The sequence below is a fragment of the Lissotriton helveticus genome, chromosome 1_1 (assembly GCF_964261635.1).
Source record: "Lissotriton helveticus chromosome 1_1, aLisHel1.1, whole genome shotgun sequence".
In the NCBI taxonomy this organism is placed as follows: domain Eukaryota; kingdom Metazoa; phylum Chordata; class Amphibia; order Caudata; family Salamandridae; genus Lissotriton; species Lissotriton helveticus.
Genome location: NC_136057.1, coordinates 1,911,218,389 through 1,911,236,512, shown reverse-complemented (window position 1 = coordinate 1,911,236,512; position 18,124 = coordinate 1,911,218,389). Strand labels below are relative to the sequence as shown.

The 18,124-nt window shown below is 45.2% G+C and overlaps 1 protein-coding gene across 3 annotated transcripts in view; it reads left to right on the top strand.

Annotated features, from left to right (window-relative positions):
- The window catches only part of SMG7 (SMG7 nonsense mediated mRNA decay factor), a 484,004-nt gene that overhangs the window by 428,929 nt on the left and 36,951 nt on the right, over positions 1-18,124 (top strand). Inside the window, exon 18 of one of the 3 annotated variants that reach the window (XM_078643118.1) lies at positions 5,006-5,155. The exons of the other annotated variants lie outside the window; for them this stretch is intronic. Coding sequence (XP_078499244.1) covers positions 5,006-5,155 — 150 coding nt within the window. The remainder of the gene's footprint in view (positions 1-5,005; positions 5,156-18,124) is intronic. 3 annotated transcript variants of the gene reach the window in all.

The following is an 18,124-nucleotide window of genomic DNA, read 5'->3' as shown; positions in this document are numbered from 1 at the left end:
CAAAGAGAGAGGGGCGAGAGGCAAAGAGAGAGGGGCGAGAGGCAAAGAGAGAGGGGCGAGAGGCAGAGAGAGGGGCCAGAGGCAGAGAGAGGGGGCCAGAGGCAGAGAGAGGGGGCCAGAGGCAGAGAGAGGGGGCCAGAGGCAGAGAGAGGGGGCCAGAGGCAGAGAGAGGGGGCCAGAGGCAGAGAGAGGGGGCCAGAGGCAGAGAGAGGGGGCCAGAGGCAGAGAGAGGGGGCCAGAGGCAGAGAGAGGGAGGCAGAGAGAGGGGGCCAGGGGCAGAGAGAGGGGGCCAGGGGCAGAGAGAGGGGGCCAGGGGCAGAGAGAGGGGGCCAGGGGCAGAGAGAGGGGGCCAGGGGCAGAGAGGCGCAGAGAGAGGGAGGGGGGAGAGGCGCAGAGAGAGGGAGGGGGGAGAGGCGCAGAGAGAGGGAGGGGGGAGAGGCGCAGAGAGAGGGAGGGGGAGAGGCGCAGAGGGAGGGATGGGGAGAGCAGATAGAAAGGGAGGGGGGAGAGGCAGAGAGAGGGGGAGAGAGAGGAGGGGAGAGGCAGAAAGAAAGAGAGGGGGAGAGGGGGTCACAGAGGCGGGGGCAGAGAGAGAGGCACAGAGGGGGAAAGAGAAAGAAAGCTGCCAGCGGCCTCTGCTCCAAAGGCTAAATGATATAATTTTATCAATGCCCCTCAAGCTCTGTTAGCTTGGCATTTGGGAACATAACATGGGGCGAGGGGCTTATTTCAGTCCATGTGAAGCAGCTGGATGGATTCACAGATGCATCTATGGACGTATCTAATGTAGGATTCCACCAATTGGTTGGTGCGGTTCTTCTACATTGCCCGGAATCAATTGAGATACACCTCTTCTCATCCAAAAGTACAGGCCTGCATTTTGTTTTTGACCTTAGATGGGAAGTTTGTTTGGTTCCACATTAGTGATACCCTTTAAAATATAAAAGAGAACAAGGACTGCACTGTTTTTATGAATTCTATCAATTAGTTGACCGCTATCTCACCAGCAGCAGCCGACCCGAAGAAAGTAAAATAGACCTTATCTGTCCAGGCAATTCAGAAACTCAGGCCAACTGTCTGCCATACTCCACCAATCCTAAAAAGCATGTACGTCGCCATTCCAAATCCCAAGGCTGTACAAGCAAGTGACTCTCCACTGACACCAGCAACTTCTACCCCCTCAGTGCCTGATTGTGTTTGAGGTTGCATCACTGCTTACTTACAGGAATGATCATGCATCACTTCTGATACAGCGGGAGCATACAGTCAGTGCCTTCTGCAACTACAGAGATCCTTTCAGTGATACAATAGGGCGACCCCTGAACAATTTCCGAAATGCCAGCAAAATGTAAGTTTGGTTTTTTTGGTTGGTTTTTCCTCTGAAATAAAAAATCAGGAGCATGGTGACCCGTGCTGCACTTACAGTGCTTGAACAAACACCTCAAGAAACAACTGTTACTTCAAGACATTCTTTTGCCTCTGTAGATGGAGGTGCACATACCTTCATTATATTTACAGGATGCATGTTTTTACATTCCCACATATCAAAAGTATCTGCCTCACGTCAAACCACCCGCCCACCCCCCATATCTTTACGAATTGCATTGCTCCATGTGTGTCCCTCCAGGGTCCTCAAGTCTTTTCTTACCTGCATGATTGGTTAAAAGAAAGCTTGCGATCTGAGGCTGCATCATCCAGCCCAGCAGTGTCACATCCTCGACCTTGCATTGAATCATTCAAAATCTCCACTGACTCACACAAGCTGGATTTATTTTCTAGGGTCCGTCCTCGATACCATTGACATAAAGGCAGTTCCATTAAAAAAGCGCTTGCAGTTTGCTAAGCGTTACCACTTTATTCTGTGAACCAAAAGTGAAGCAACCATCCATATGTGCAACTCCCTTTAAATGTTGATGTCCTTGTGCGTAGCATTGATACCCAACTGCTGTCTCCATATGAGACCTCTAAGAAAAATGAGATGCTCAATGGATGCAATGTAATGGCTCCTTCAAAGACAAAGTACTGATAACAGGTAGTCAAATCATCATTAAAATGGCAGACTGACAGGAGCAATACAAATGTAGGTCCCTTCTTCATGCCCCAGCATTCCGTTACGTAATGACTACAGATGGAGTTCTAAAATGTTTTGCTTCAGGAGCATTCATGGAGGGAATTCGGGCCTTAGGCAACATTTCATATCCATATGCTAGAATGGCAGCCATCTGCACCTTGCTTCCGTTCTTCTGAAAATACATTGCTCTACTGTGCTAATAAAAATGGAAAACCACATTCTTGTTTTATGTAAACGAGCAAGGAGGGGGCCCTGCACCTTTGGGCTTCGGCAGTACAGAGTGGGATATCCTCAAAGGCATAACACCTCCCAGGCACCAACAATAAGCCAACTCACTACTTTGACAGGAGAATGCCATGATTGCGTGCTAAATTAACACGCCCCAGAAAATATTCCATCTCTGGGGAAAAATCAATCCATATCTTTTCTGGCAGGCACTTTCAACCCCGAAAGAGGGGTACTATTTGCCTTGACCTGGAGCAGAAAATTTGCTTACATTTTTCTACTGTTTCCATTTGTTCCCCGCGATTTTGGCTATTGTTCCCTGGAGACCTGTTTATATCATCCTAATTGTCCCACATGGCGCAAACAGCACCGTTATTAAGATCTCCTAGAGCTCATTTTGCCACTCCCGTTCTTCTTGACAAGAGTCCACATATTATGTCAAATTTTGCATCAACATCCATCCTCTCCCAGTTTCACCGCCTGGCTCCTGAGCACAATAGTGTTGCCAGCCCGAACATCCTGGATGATTGCAGAAAAATGCTAGCTCAAGTGAGAGTGCAATCATCCAACAGAACTTATGAAGGCAAGTGAAAGTTTGTGTCCTTCTGTGAATCAAAAGGCCTACATCTGCTTCCTTTATAACTTTTAATAGCACTAACCATAATTTCTATGACAAAATGAACCCCCTCATTTCGTTAATTTGTAATTGAAGTGCTGCAAGTTTTACAGCTTTGATTCCATCAAGATGGCGTTCAGGTGACCCACACTTTAGTCACTAGTGTAGAATGTTAGCATTTTAGCCTATATGCCTCTAGTGCCGGGTTGTTTAAACCCCCCCCCCTATATTTTTTAACCCATTTTCTGGTTGTTGGGTCCATGAGTTCTGTAATGTAATGACTGCCACAAAATATGGTTCTTGTTGTGACCAGCCAATCTGGATTGACTATCTGGACACCTTAAGTCCAGATATCCTTACCTTTTTTTACCCCCTTCTTTCCTGACCAGATTCATTCTTTAAACTCCGATTTCTCAAACGGCTGAACAGATATACATCAAATCACAAATGGCACGCTTTCTGAGTAAAGTTCTAACTTTGTCAAATTTGGTGTATTTCTTTTTAGCCTTTTTTCTGTATCTAAGAGCAAAACTTTACTAAGGTAATTAATCTTGGAAATATTACCTTTGGGATACTTTTCCTTGGCGCCCGCTCAACAGATCAGCACAAAGCTTTCTTTAAAGGAGCCTAGGTGGTTAAACTTTTGTTTCAGTACACTTTGTACAGTTAGGTCAAAGAGTGACAGTTATTTGTGAAGCTAAAAGCTCTCGGTCTATGTAAACTCGGACCCGACGCTACTGTGTAATATATCTAGACATAGACATTTGCTAAGAGAGCGAGCTAGAAGGAAGGAGATGGAGAGCTTTGGATATGGTTAGATGGATATGGGTAGATCAAGAGATCTACCTAAATTCCACAACTGCTATTTTCAGAAATGGCCACGCTGCTGAAATCTGCAGAGGAGCTAATTCAAAGATTTATTACCTGGACTAAAGGACTAATTCCTAAGCATCTGTATAAAACCTATTGGGGGTAGAAGGCATTCATGGTCTGGGTGAAAATGTGGGTGCCTTTGCAATTCTATTCAAGCTTCCACTAATGTCAGTGAAGGTCCTATGATGGAGAAGCAAAGGTTATTTACTTGTCCTAGTTCTCCACCATTGGAAGCTTCATTGAATTCAACCCACACTCCGTTAGAGTAATATTTACTGAATTTATTATTAACTTTTCTTCCACAAGATGCGGAAAGTGACTTAAAAGCTCCAGCATGATCTGCCAGTCATCTGCTCGGATATTCCCTTGTAGAACAGATCAGCCTGAGGGTTTAAAGGCACACAGACTTTTCTCCCGCTAAAGCGACTTTGCCTGTCTGATCACTTCATTTTACTTTATTTTGTAAACATGTTTTTAAAAGGTTTAAGGACTACTGACTTAAATTTTAACCTTCTATAGTTAAGTGTGCCTGTAGCTCAGCAAAATACGTTTTCTGGCTTATGAAAGTGTTTCAGGATTGTGCGAAATATGCACTGTTCATGAATACAGTGAAGAATTTCCAAGCTTAAGAATTTTGAGTAACTTTTCTTTTTCTTTTTTTCTCTGCTTTCATCCCAGCTATCATTGCTGCAGCTCTTTCTCACTGACATCTCTCCCTTATATACATTTCCACAGCAGCTTCCATGATTACTTTCCTTGATCCTCTTTCTGATCTTTAATCATTCCCCGTTTTGATTCTTTTTTGTCACTTTATTTTTATTCACTCTTTTTTGCTACATAGTAGTCTTTGTATTTCTAATCCACTTTTCCTAATCATTTATGCCTTTCAGCTCTCGTCCTCCTTTTTTCAATTTGCCAATTTTCATGGATGCCATATCCCAATGCCCTTCATTGCTCCTTCTTCTTGATTTTCTCTGTTTTTCTACACTTGAATAGTTTTTTTTCTATTTTCTCCCATTGCACTTCAGTGTTGCTCTTCCCTTCCTTGCTTTTATCTTTCATTCCTGCTCCCATCCCTGCTCTTGCTCGGAGTGTGTTCTAGTTTCTGTTCCTATCCTAGGTTCCCTTCCTTCCTTCCTTCCTCTGTTTCAGTACATGCCCAAATTGCTCTCTATTTCTTTCCTGTTCCACTTTCTCACTTTGCTCCTTTCTGTCATTAGGACCCCAAGAGCTCCCCTCTGCTTCCTCCGGACCTGCTAAAGAGTCTGGCTGCCTTGGAGGAAGAGGAAGAGCGGGCTTTCTCCCATCCTTCTGATCTTTATCCAGCTTTGCTGGGGCCTCTCGCCTCTCTTCCTGGACGAAGCCTTTTTGTATGTATTCTACATATTACTGCTTCTCCTTGCTTTGACCCTGCCCTGTGTTTGTCTTTCTGTGTGACTGGGATGTGTCTAAGATGTGGCTGTTTTGTTCTGTTTTTGATTTTCCCTTTCTCTTAACGGTCTAATAATCCCAGTATGTTACATTTGTTGGAACTGTCTATGAATTAATGGACAGGGACACACTAATCCTTTTCAAGCCATTGATTTGCGCATTTGAAAGACTAGTTTGAGCCTTCCTGGTTACTGATAGGTCTTCTATTGTAGAGCGCATATAGAGACCTGCCTGCTAGTAAAGATGACATTCAGTATTCTTACAGTAGTAGTAGAATTCGTATAACTGTTGGTCTAGAAAAAAGACCGTTTTTAAAAAAAATATTGGGAATTGCTAAGCTTACTTATTCACGGACAAAGATGACGCCTGCTACTGATGTACCTCTGTGCTATCTTAGACGAGGTTGATAATCTGACTCGCATCCACGCTCTGAATTTTCAAATTGAATTCAATTTCAGTGTCTTTCTCAGATTATTCCTTTATCCAAATGAAACCAGTTAATTTATAGGGGTACCTTCGGATCCCCGAACCTTCGGAGTCCTTCAGGGTTCCATCTCTTCTCCATCAAAATTCACCAATTCAACAACCTCACACATCTCTAATTTGAAATCTCTCCATTGCAGACATTCTCCTCAACTCCTCAAACACTACCTGCACCCCATCCAGACCATGATGCTGTGCACGTATCTGAACCTTAACCACACCAAAAAAAAGTTTGTATTATGTGCTGCTGGAGATGCTCATGCTTTGCCTTCTCCTGTAATTCATATTGCGCACAGACTTTTGCAAGTTGTTTTTCTTCAAGAACAACAAGAGGAATGTTGTGGCAGGCAAGTAAATATTTGTTGGGGCAGTCACCCAGTGGAGTATTGCCAACTCAGTCCGACTGTTCTCTTGCTGGAAGGAGATAGGCGACATGGTCAAGCATTTACCAGAAGCATTTCACAAGAGGTCAAGAATTTGAGGCAAAGTGGGTAGTAATGTGTCAAGGGCGATACTCTTCCAGGATACTTCGCCACCATACACAACTTAGTGTCTGAGCTCGAGCCAGAATTGCAGCAGCACCTCATTAACTTAACTTTCAGTGGGGAGCAACAAGCCCTCCAGTGGGTAGTATGCTTGAGAAAATCAAAAAGGATACAGATACTGCTGAGGCCCAGAGTGCTGTGTACATACCTGTTGTGCCTTTCAGAAGCATCAGACAAGACTGTGCCAATGATGGGACCTTTCTCCAAAGACAGGAATACTGCCAACACCAGTATTTTCAGGATGGCTTTACCGCCAGATCCTTCGGCAGAGGTGGCTTTTGTGGAAACTGCAGATGCAAGTTCCTGAAGGGACACCCCTACTCCAAACAAACTCGATCACTATTCCCCCAACGATCATTACAAATCTATTAGCGGACAAAAAAGGTTATTCCTCCTGCAGTTGGAAAAATAACCTTAGCCAAATTGGTCCTCTTATTGGTACATCAGGGGTACTTCCTAACACTCCACACCACCAAACAAACATTCTACCTCATCGCGACGCAATGATTGAAGAACAAAAAGACTTTTGAAGATGCTGGTACCCCTCACCAGTGGTGCCATCAAGCCTTTGCTCCCTCACCAGTGGTGCCAAAAAGAATACTTCCGTATTTTCTCATTCCCTAAAAGGAAGAAACTGCGGCCTATCCTAGTCCTCCAGCTTTTGAGCCGAAAAAGCCTGTCCGTACACTTCAAAATGACCCCTTTGTGGATGTCAGTCGGCTGCTCTGCACATGAGATTACAAGGTGACCCTCGACTTCAAGGACACCTGCTACCATATCCCCATCCATCCGGTGCCTCTCCCCTACCTTCACTTTGTGGTAAATGGATAATACCGGTTCAAGGTTTTCCCATTCAATGTCACAACAGCATCCCTAAGTGTATTCACAAGTTTTCAGTGGAGATGGTGGCACACCTGCGTTGCAATGGCTTTCACATTGTTTTATACTTTGACACCTGTCTCATAAAGAGCAGTAGCAGACAGCGATGCCTAACATGCACTCAATATGCAGTATCTATTGTGCACACGCTAGGATTCACAGACAGTGTGAAAATATATCAAATCCAACCCTTTTTAGAGGTTGTGCTAAACACTGACAGGAAAAGCTAGCCAAACAAAGAGAGCGTGATGGCATTTCAAAGGTTGCCTTTTTTTTTTTTTTTTTAGACACCACATCCTCTTACAGTAAGAATGATGATAAATCTGTTCGTGATGAAGACTTTGTACACTGCAGTAGTACCGTATACAAGGCGACATATGCGTCCACTACAGAAGTGCCAGGTGAGGCAGTGGTCACAAGCAAAGGGTCAATGAGAGATGTAGTGTTGGTACAGCCTGGGACTCGACACACACTCCTGTGGTCGAATAAGGACTTACTGCTGGACATGCGTTTTTTGACCCACTACTGCACGTCACCTTTATCACCGTCCTCTCAACCACAAGATTGTACAGGGTACCTGGACACTACACCAACAATGTTTTCACATCAATTCCCCCAGACTTATAGCAGTGAGATTTGTACTCTGCACATTTTATAGGGTCATCCACGGCAATAAAGTCCTCATTAAAACTGACATGACTGCAATGTACTATGTCCACAAGCAGTGGTGGACTTACTTGCCCCAGCTCTCAGCTCTATGCCCAAATATCTGGCATTTGGCTATTCGGAATCAGGTTTAGCTCCTAGGGGAGCATCTGCCTTGGGTGGACGACTTTGCTTACCTGTTAAGCAGTATGTATCACACAGTTCCATGAATGGGGGATGACTTCTCAAGTACTTTAGTGGTACTTTTGGCTATGGGGTTCCCCCACTATCAATCTGTTTAGCACCTCGCAAAATGCCACAACTTTGTCTCCATGTAACCACATTAACAGTCCGGGGACAATATACTATGAATGAACTAGTCACGGATCTTTGCTTATGCTTTTTCTCCACTCCACCTCAATTCATAGTGTGGACAATTACAGCGTCTGACCCTTATGTCTAGTCACTTTTTCAACTTAGGAAAGACAGACATGGCATTCAATATTTCTAGGGATGTTGGACCATCCACACGAAAAGCTACCACTGAGACCAGACCTCCTTTTACAGCATTTGGGGCAGTTCAGACATCCAAACCTCAGGAAAACGAATCTAGTCATCTGGCACCTCAGGTCGCAGATGAGTGTATGCAAAGCCTCCATGAGCCGCTAATATCACCATGCACACCTGTTATGCAGCCAATTGGAAAAGCGTTGTTCATTACTGCTTAGGAACTCATTAAGACCCACTTAAAGCTTCATTTTAGGATATCCTCTGCTACTTGCTGCATCTTCAGAAATCAGTATTAGTATACAGCTAAATGTCTTAATTTAGTTGCAGTAGGCAAATCAGCGAAAACACTTGTCCCTGAATAGACTTCCAGTTAAGGCTTCATGGAGGGCCTCAAAAGAAATTCCTTCATAAACGTCCTCAGGCCTAGCCCGAAACCTCAGTGTATTATTAGGAAGACTTGTAGTGCCCCTATTTAAACTGCTACACTCTTGTGAGGTACAATTCTAGTCTTGGAACGTGGCCTTCGTTATTTCTGTTTCCTCAATCAGAAGAGATATTAACAGTGGAGGAACTCTGAATCCATATCCAAAAGGATAGTATGGTTTTACGAGCAAACAAAAATGACGGCAACAGGGCCCTAATTTATTTCATAAATACTACTAAATCCATCCACAAAACTAAGCATCTGTTGGTTGCTTTTGCAAGCCTCACATTTCGAACAGTGACATAACCAGATGTATAGTCTGGTGTATTCAGACATGGTATCTTAAAACTAAGGGCCCACTAAATGCAGTGTCAAGGACACATTACACTTGTAAGAAGTGGGCTACTATGGCCATCTTGGGTACCATCTCAGTAGCAAACATTTGAAAAGCTGCTACATGGTTAACACAACTTATTTTGTGGATGTTCAAGCCTATCAACAGGCTCTTGATGGCCAAATTGTTTTAAGGCCCTTGTTTCAAACTTAATCTGCTCGCTAGACACTGCTTTATAGACTGTGCAAATCATGTTAATCTACAACAATACAGGCTGCAATGGGAAAAAAGCTAGCTGGAACCATCTGTTTGTGGCTTGCAGTGTAGTAGCATCAGATGCGGCCTCCTGCCTTCCCAGAAGCGTGCAGTAATTCAGACTTTTTTCACATTTATTGTAAATACTCACAATGCCAGTGCATATACCTATACTTCACTTCAATAACTAAACACACCTGCAGGGGGAAAAATAATCTGAGGTGGATTTGTTACCCTGATGCATTTTGGGTTATGGGAGGAGTCAGGTGATACCTTGAGACCGACGACTTAGTTGAAGAAAAAAACAACTTGTGAACATCTGCACTCAAAGCTAGAGGGCAGGAATATGCATAGCATGTGAATCTACAACTCCTAGGGACTACAAAGGGATGGTTACAGGGTAAGTAATATTTTCCTTCTCCTTTTCACCAGAACAACAAAAAACAACAAACCGAAAAGGCTCAAGAACATGAAGCAGAGCATATTTAATCCATAACTTTCACCCAGTGCCAAGTCACTTGTCACAACCTTATCCGCAAGAAACACATTGCCATGAAAGCCAGGTGGCCTGGTACCACCTCTCTCTACTGAATAAAGTGAATACATTTCTCCAAGAAAGCAACTGCAGAACTGCTGTTCATGCTCCTGAACTCTCATGTGGGTGGTGGTAATGCCCTGCTCCATGGCCTCCCAGACACCAAGCGGGCCAATTTTAATGGTATCCTACACACAGCATCTGAATATCGAGCATACCCCTATTGAGTTACAGAAGTAGTATAACAAACAATTTGATGGTAGAAGTGCTTAAATTATTTATCCCAGTCCATCAGTTTTTGCCAGTGTAGACGCTCTAACACCTCTTCCTCTTAAGTCCGATAAGTCAAAGAAGCACAAGAAAAAGAAGTTAACGCTGTCAGCAAGTTCTCTGTTCAAACATTGTACTTCTATGCCCTGTTCTCATACTCCTGTGGAGCCTGCTTCAGGGCCCACTCAGCAATACCCCGAGTTCCCTTTAGCAATGCCCACTTAATTGAGAATTTTGACACCATGCACGCCACCTTTAAGCCACTGACTCCCTCTGAAGCGCCTTTGTCCCCCACAGACCAATGAGGTGCTTCAGCTGGATTACCATTGGGGTTCTGCCCCGATATCAGATGGGATCTAAGGTTCCAGCCCCAGATGCGGACCGATGCCGCCACTTGTGCTGCTCAACAGCGAGCCTATCACCCCTGACTCTGATCTGGCGCCCTTCAACATCCTTGCTGGCGAGTGTCCTAGTCCTTCCAACCTCTAGGCTTCCCACCGCTTGATAGACCCTCCCTCCTTGAAAGGGGAGATGCTTAGGAAGGGTTTGGTGCTATGGAGGAGTTCCCTGATCCTGCTGAAAACTGGTACGAGGAGTTGGGCGATGCTAGTGGTTTGGACTCTTCCCAGACTCTGGCTTGTTTTCCCCTCTGGGCCCAATCTTGAAGGAAGGCGCATCCTTCGCCTCTGCAATGCGCAGGGCAATGTAGGTCCTGGGCCTGCAGCTGCCAGCAGTCGAGTTCAAGACCAACTTCTTGACTGAAGTGCTTTACCCAGGAACGGTTTCAGCTGAGCCCTTGCTCCCCTTCAATGAAGCCCTCACCGATGTTCTCTCGGGGTTCCTGTGCAGTGATTGCCCAAAACCACCATCCTGCCCCAGGACAAACAGCCTTCCTCTCCCAGCAGCCTTCTCCTGAGTGCCTGGTTGTGGAGGAATCAGCCATTAAGGTCCGCCCCAATGCATTACTTTTCACCCCACATGACACCTATTCCAAGAGTCTGGGCTCCTTTGGGGAAACGTATTTATTTCATCAACTAGCCTAGCCTTGCAGTCGGTGAACACTGCTTCCCTCTTGGGCCATTACTCCCATGCAATGTGGGATTCAGTTGCACAGCTGCTTCCCTAATAGGGTCGCACCACCCCCAACCCATTCCTCATGGATGGCTGAGACGCAGTGAAGTTTGCCAACAGGTGCGAGCTGTATACTACAGCACCTTAGAAAGAGCCATGGCTTCTATGATGGGGCTCCATTGTCTTGTCTAGTTGCTCCCCACTGGGTATTCGAGGGATGTACAGGAATCCCTGATAGACATGGCCTTCGATGGCTCCCATCTATTTGGTTATAAAGCAGACACGGTGCTCGAGCGCTTTGAAGACATTAGATTCACTGCCAAATCCCTAGGGCTTTTTCAATCTGCCCGGTCTCAGCAACAGTCTTTTTCCCCCTACCACGGATGTGGTCAGGGCACTTATGGACACCTGCTAATCCAACTGTACTCACCGTAAGAACAACCTGAACCATCCTTTTTTTGCACTGGGTAGCAGAGCCCATAAAGGACATGGGAGCCAGGCCCAGCAAGCTGTCCAGCTCCTCTGGCAGCTACAGCCACTAAGCCTCTTTAGTACACCCTCCATGCAGCACAGCCTGTCCTGTTGGTGGCAAGTATCTGGCATCACCTGCCCCAATGGTCTACAATTGCTTCGGACACGTGGTTGCTTCAGATTGTGCGTAAGAGGTACGCCCTTGCATTTGCAGAATTCCCAGTCTTTGCCACCATCCAAAGAACGGCTGATGATGGGTCACCTCTCATTGCTCCATCAGAAAGTGCAGGCTCTTTTGTACAAAGATTCAGGATGTTCTTGGAAACATTTATTCAAGCCGGCTTTTTTTGTGAACCTGCAGCTTTTTGTAGTAAAGTGGAATACCTATGTAGGCTCAGGTGACAAACTCCTCCTGACTGCTCATTCTGCAGCTTTACTAAGCTTAATTAAATATGCTGAAATCAGCACATCACTGCTTTGCTAAACTAACCTTTTGAACTGAATATTTGTGATATTTTTAGCATATGCCTGGTAAGTTGATGACCACGCTGATTTTTTTAGCAATGGTGGTAAGGCAATATGGTGGATAGCAATGCTCTGCATGCCTATTGTGCATTATGTGTATTCTACACAGTTTCCACACTAGAAACGAAGACTGCAATGTACCCACTTCTTGCGAAAGCCTGACTTTTGCAAGAATAACATCTAGTTAGTAGTGCAAATGTAATCTCTTCCTATTCATACCTACATGGTCTGTGTTTAACATATTTCCGCAGTCAAAAGGGAGGATTGCATATTTGTCTCAGGCTTCACACCCAGACCCAGTAGTTCAAGGAATTCATCATATAACTTTTGTATTGTCTTGAGGTAGCAAGCCGAGTTTTTAGGTCCAGTTCTAGCCACCACCTTTGCAGTTTTGACTCTAAATATCTGATGCATGAACGCTTTCTTATGAAGGGGGAACCATTGTATGTAGCTCAGGATTGTATGAAAGCTTTCAGCTTAACATTAGTGTTTCATTCTGCAGAAACCTCTAGTAGACACAGCACAGATTATTTATTAAAGTGTTTGTTCATCGTCTTGATAATTTGTGAATGCATTGTGGTGTCATTCAGAGTTCTGGATTCGGATTTTGATAGTTCCTCAACTGTACTTCATGGCTGAAGGATAATATATGAAGATTAAAATAATGACATGCAAAACCAACCTTCGGTGTCTAGGTGGGAAAATAAATCATCCAATATTTTGTTGTGCTTGTTTACACAGATGATGGAACTGAAAACCAGAAGCAATAGTAGGCAAGGGCATTCACTACCAAGTGCCTTCCCCCAGTATGCCCCTCTGGTATAGTACAGCTATTGTGCAACACAATTGACACGCCTACATTTCTTCCCCGCTCTCCTTATTAATTAGGATCAATCCTGCTAACTACACCATGCATCTTTTAGTTTTCTGTGTGCATGAAATCTTCGGCATGTATTTTGCTAGTGTACTACACTGGCTCCAAAAGGGTTTGGGTATTGAGCCCTCAAACTAAGGTGCAGCTCCCAGGACATCCACTATCTTCAGGCTCTTGTCCACACTGGACAAAGGCTTCGGAGCCTCCACAGGCCTCAACCCCTACTGGTCGTCAAACTCAAGGGTGCTCCACAGGCCTCCAACACCTTTGAGGCCAAACACCCTTCAGGTGCTGAAACCAGCCTCTATGCCGCTATCGTAGTCGCCACTCCCTTCAAATCGAAGACTGCATCAGAGCCAAAGAATCCTTTGACAACTCGGAGCAACCCACCCTTCAGCAGCTCCAGGAAGAGCTTTACATGAAGCAGAAGAGATTCTTCATACATCTCCAGATGGGCAATATCTCTACAACGCTGCCTCCACTGAAGCCTATGAAAACTTAGCTAAAAAAAAATCGAAATGGTATCTCTGCAGGGGGTCGTCCCTCTTCTTAAAGAAGGCAACTACATTACAGTGTTAGACATCAAGGATCCCTACTTTCACATCCCATCAATCCCAACCACTGTCTCTACCCATGGTAAGTGACCATCGCTATCAGTTCAAAGTACTTTCATTCAGCATCACCACTGTGCCAAAGGTCTTCACGAAGTTCCTTGCAGTGGTGGCTGCCCAATTAAGGTGAGAGACATCCACTTCTTCCCTTACCTCGACAATGGCCTGATCAAGAGGGCAGACCAGCACCAGCGGCTAGTGCATACCCCAGGATATAATCTCACTCGACCGCAGCCTCTGGTTCACTATTAATACCACCAAGCCTCACCTACAGCTGCTCCAAATCCGGCCCTCCTTAGGGTGTAGTACTGAACTCGGTCACAGGCAAAGTCTACTCTAGCCCACAGAGGGTCCTAGCATTCTAGCCACTCTTACCTCTTTTTCAGCCAATTATCACCTCACAGAACCTTTATGCCTCTCCTCGGAATGATAACCTCCTTCATCACCATGGTGCCCCAAGTCTGTTATACATGTGCCCGCTACAGCAGTGCCTTTTGACTCGATGGTCACAGGCAGAGGGTCAGATTGAGAAGCTAGTGTTGGTGACAGCCAGGTCATATCGCTGTCTGCAGTGGTGGAACATCAACAACGTATTACAGGGCAGGCCTTTCCTTGACTCCATTCTGCAAGTTACCATTAGCACAGACTCCTTTCAAGCTGGTTGAGTGGCATATCTCGAATCACACCACTGTTGGTGAAGTGTTAACCACTCACCAACAATGGCACCACATCAACTATCTCAAGCTCCTCCGCGTACATCTCTCCCTCCAAGGCTTCTTTCCGCTCAAACAGGGTAAAAAAGTACTCCTCAAGGAAGACAACATGACTGCTATGTACTACTTATAGAAACAGGGCGGCACTCACTCTCTACCCCTCTACTTGCTGGCACAGGACACCTGGCATTGTGCACTCCACCACCACATCCACCTGATAGCAGAGTACTGTCCAGAGATGGACAGCAACCTCACAGAACTGCTCGGCAGGATCCATCGACGTGTTCATGAGAGGGAACCCCACCCACAAGTCCTTAGCTAGTACGTTTCACACTGGAACACTCACATAGACCTATTTGCAACTCCTAAAAATGCAAAATGCCCAGCTTAGGTACTCCCACCCACAGTCCATGGATAATGCACCATGGATGAATTAGTCAGGGATCTTTGCTTACACTTTTCTGTTTCTCCCATTCCTTCCATTCGTGGTGTGGCAGATGCAGCAGACCTCTTTGACTCTCATCCTCATAGCCCACACTTGGGCCAGGCAGCCCTGCTACTCTGCACTAGAACTCAGAACTACTGAAGATGTCAATCGGGTTCCTTGAGAAGATCCAAACAGGCTGGACCTTTTCACCAGGAACAAGGTTTAAATCGTACACCCAGACCCCAAACAGCTCAATAAAGCATTTTGGAACCTGACATCTTGGAGTTAGACTACATGCATCTCCCGCAGGAGTGCATGGGTATCCCACCAGAGTCCTGGAGACCTACCACACTAGCCTGCTATGCTGCAAAGTGGATTTGTTCACAACTACAACTACAAACACCTGGAACCTCTAAAACCTTTGGTCAAGGAGATCCTCTGCCACCTGCTCAATCTCCAAATGTGAAGCCTAGCTTACACTTTTATACACCTCTATAAACTTTTGTTTCATTGGCAGGTCCCGGAGTCCCACTTCACTCAAGCTAGAAGCTGTGTTTTTCTTCTCTTTCACTATAGTCGACATTAAGGTGAAGTCATACTAGTAGCCCGAGTCGCAGGACTCCATTACACACAGGCACTGGCCTGATTTGCACAGCAGCAGCCTTCACTGCGACCTCTCCGACATATGGGGATGCAGACTTAACACCGCACATGGGTGATGACTTATTCGGTGCAGCATCAATCACAGCTCGCTTCATGTAGGCCCTCTTCTGGCATACAGGGGTCGACAACTTTCCCTTCACATGGGCAACTACCCGGTCAGTGCAGCATCTATCTCCTCAGTCCTCTAAGAAAAACACTCACCAGTATTCCCCACTGGACTTCACTCCCTCCAAAGCCCACCTGTTCCTCACAGGGCACACAAGTCTTGGCAAGCAAGCAGTCACTGGTGCTCCAGGGCAGGTGGTCTTGGATGCCCTGGGTGACATCCACTCACCCAGCTGAGAGATTAGCAGGTATTGTCCCCGTCTTGGTCAAAGGCAGAAGTCTTGCAGGGCTTCTCCTCCTGAGAGTGGCTGCTTGATAGTTCAAAATGTATGTGTCTTAAGCTCCCCTTCTTATAGTCCATTTCCAGAAACCAAATGTGATTTAGGGTCTGGGGCTTTGAAGTTTTTATGTTGGAGGATCTGCTTTCTTTGAAATGCCCACTCTGTTCTCTCTTCCTCCAGAAAGCAGTCTGTCACAGCAGCAAGAACTCCAAATTTGGTAGCTCCACAACACTGGCCAGTGAAGTGACTAAAGGTTCACGCCTGGATGTTGACCACAGTGATATGGTATCAAAAGGCAACCCCCCCCTGGCCTCAGCCCTACTCTTCATGATTCTCTTATCAGCCCCATCTCCTTCCTCAGATTTCGCTGGGCCCCTTTGAAGTGTACTGTTGAGTCTGATTCTCCCTTCCTCTAATGTGTCACATCCAGCTTACAGGACTGCAGCAATACACAAATCTGTTGGGGTTGATTCCTCTGCTTCCTCTGCTCATGTTTCTCCATCCATCCCTTGTTCTTCTAAAGTGGAATCCATAGGCTCCCATTGATTGTATCCTTCACAGGCATACATGCACCCAACACATGCATATAGCATACGCTCTGTACAGCACTACACCCTTTGTGCACTGTATGATTCGCAGGCACACATAATCCCAGCACATGCATATAATAAACACGCACTGCACATCACTACATCCTTTATGTATTATACCATTCACCGGCACACATTCACCAGCACATGGATACCCCACATGCTCTGCGCAGCACTGTGTACCAAATTGATGTAGGCCATGGGTGAGTTAAGGACACAGCAGCAGAACTTTAAATGAGTGAGCCTGTATGCCTCACTCCAGTGATACTGGTAAAAAGGACATGTTCACTCCTACTGATCACTTCATGGTATGCTGTCCCCACCGCGCTTGTGCCGCTTAACTCTTGGTAAAGGCAGTAGCCTTTCACAACTCAGGTTAACACTTTAGACCCTCACTCCCAGTCCAACAAGACCACAGTCCATAAGACAGGCCTATGGCATTGCGCACACTCCTGATCCATGTTTGTCTATAATGAGAAAAATCAGCAGTCAAGGATTCAGACCTCATTACAGTTGGGGCACTCTGGCAGGGGTGCTCGTCCATCACCATGCGATAAACATTTCCATCTCAACCCTTTCCTTTAATAATTTTAAGCAAATAAGTTCTTGATTCATACAAACAATTGTACCTTACATCTGGAAGCAGAACTGGACACAAACAGCACATACACCTGTCATTTCCCACGGATGCAAAATGTAACTGTGGATGATGTACAAAGACTAATCGTTACGCTTAAATGTTATTGAAGACTCTATCTATGAACCCTTAATTTGAGGTTCAGAACTTTTTCAATTTTAGGTCTGGCATTAGCTAACTTTTGATTTAATAAAATGTATATTCTTATGCATACGTGGGCTTGCAGTCAGCTCTTTTCATTCACTGGTTTGTTGCAGTGTCATTTTGATTTTCCACCCACCATAGCATACTGTACTGGGTAAGCCCATTTCCGTAATTAATTCCCATCTGTGTGAGTGACTGCATTTTTCTCAAGCACAATTTCGTCACCCACAAAGAAAATAGTCTCCTTCAATGCCAGTAACTGTTGAGGCAGTATGTGCTTTTTAAAGAAAACTCTTTTTTGTAATAGATTTTTAAATGTTTGCGACGTCCCCAGGCCCAGGCCCTCACTGTTGCTAGGGTTGTGCCATATCACGCGCAGTTACTGCAGGTATCCCTTATCTCTGAATGCGCATACATGGCAGCCGTGTTTTGAATGGGATATAATTTTTGTTGTGCTTATGTAAAAAAAAAAAAAAGGGGGGGGGGGGTAAAAATTGTCGCCCGTGTGCATGCATGTATACACCCATGCAGACCCACACTTCCACCAGGTTTGGTAAAACTATTGTAAAAAAACATTTTAAGATGGATGCTGAGCATGTACCTGCATGAGCATACACATTCGGCCAGCTCTGCATGTTTTATTTTTCCTAAAAAGTTTAACGAAGAGCGTTCACAAATTAAATGAGCATTGTCAAATTCAAAAGGTCAGCGGGCAAAGCCAGAACTATTATCTTTGCAAGTGCTTGTTCAGATTTTGAGGGGCGCAGTGTTGAAAAGTTGAGTGTTTTCCATACACCTCCCATTACACGCTTTGCCTTGACAGCTGCCAGGATCCTATCTCTTCATATCGGGCTCCTTCAACTTACTTTTGTACAGCCTGTGTACAGGACGTTATAAACATTTAGTTTTACTGGTT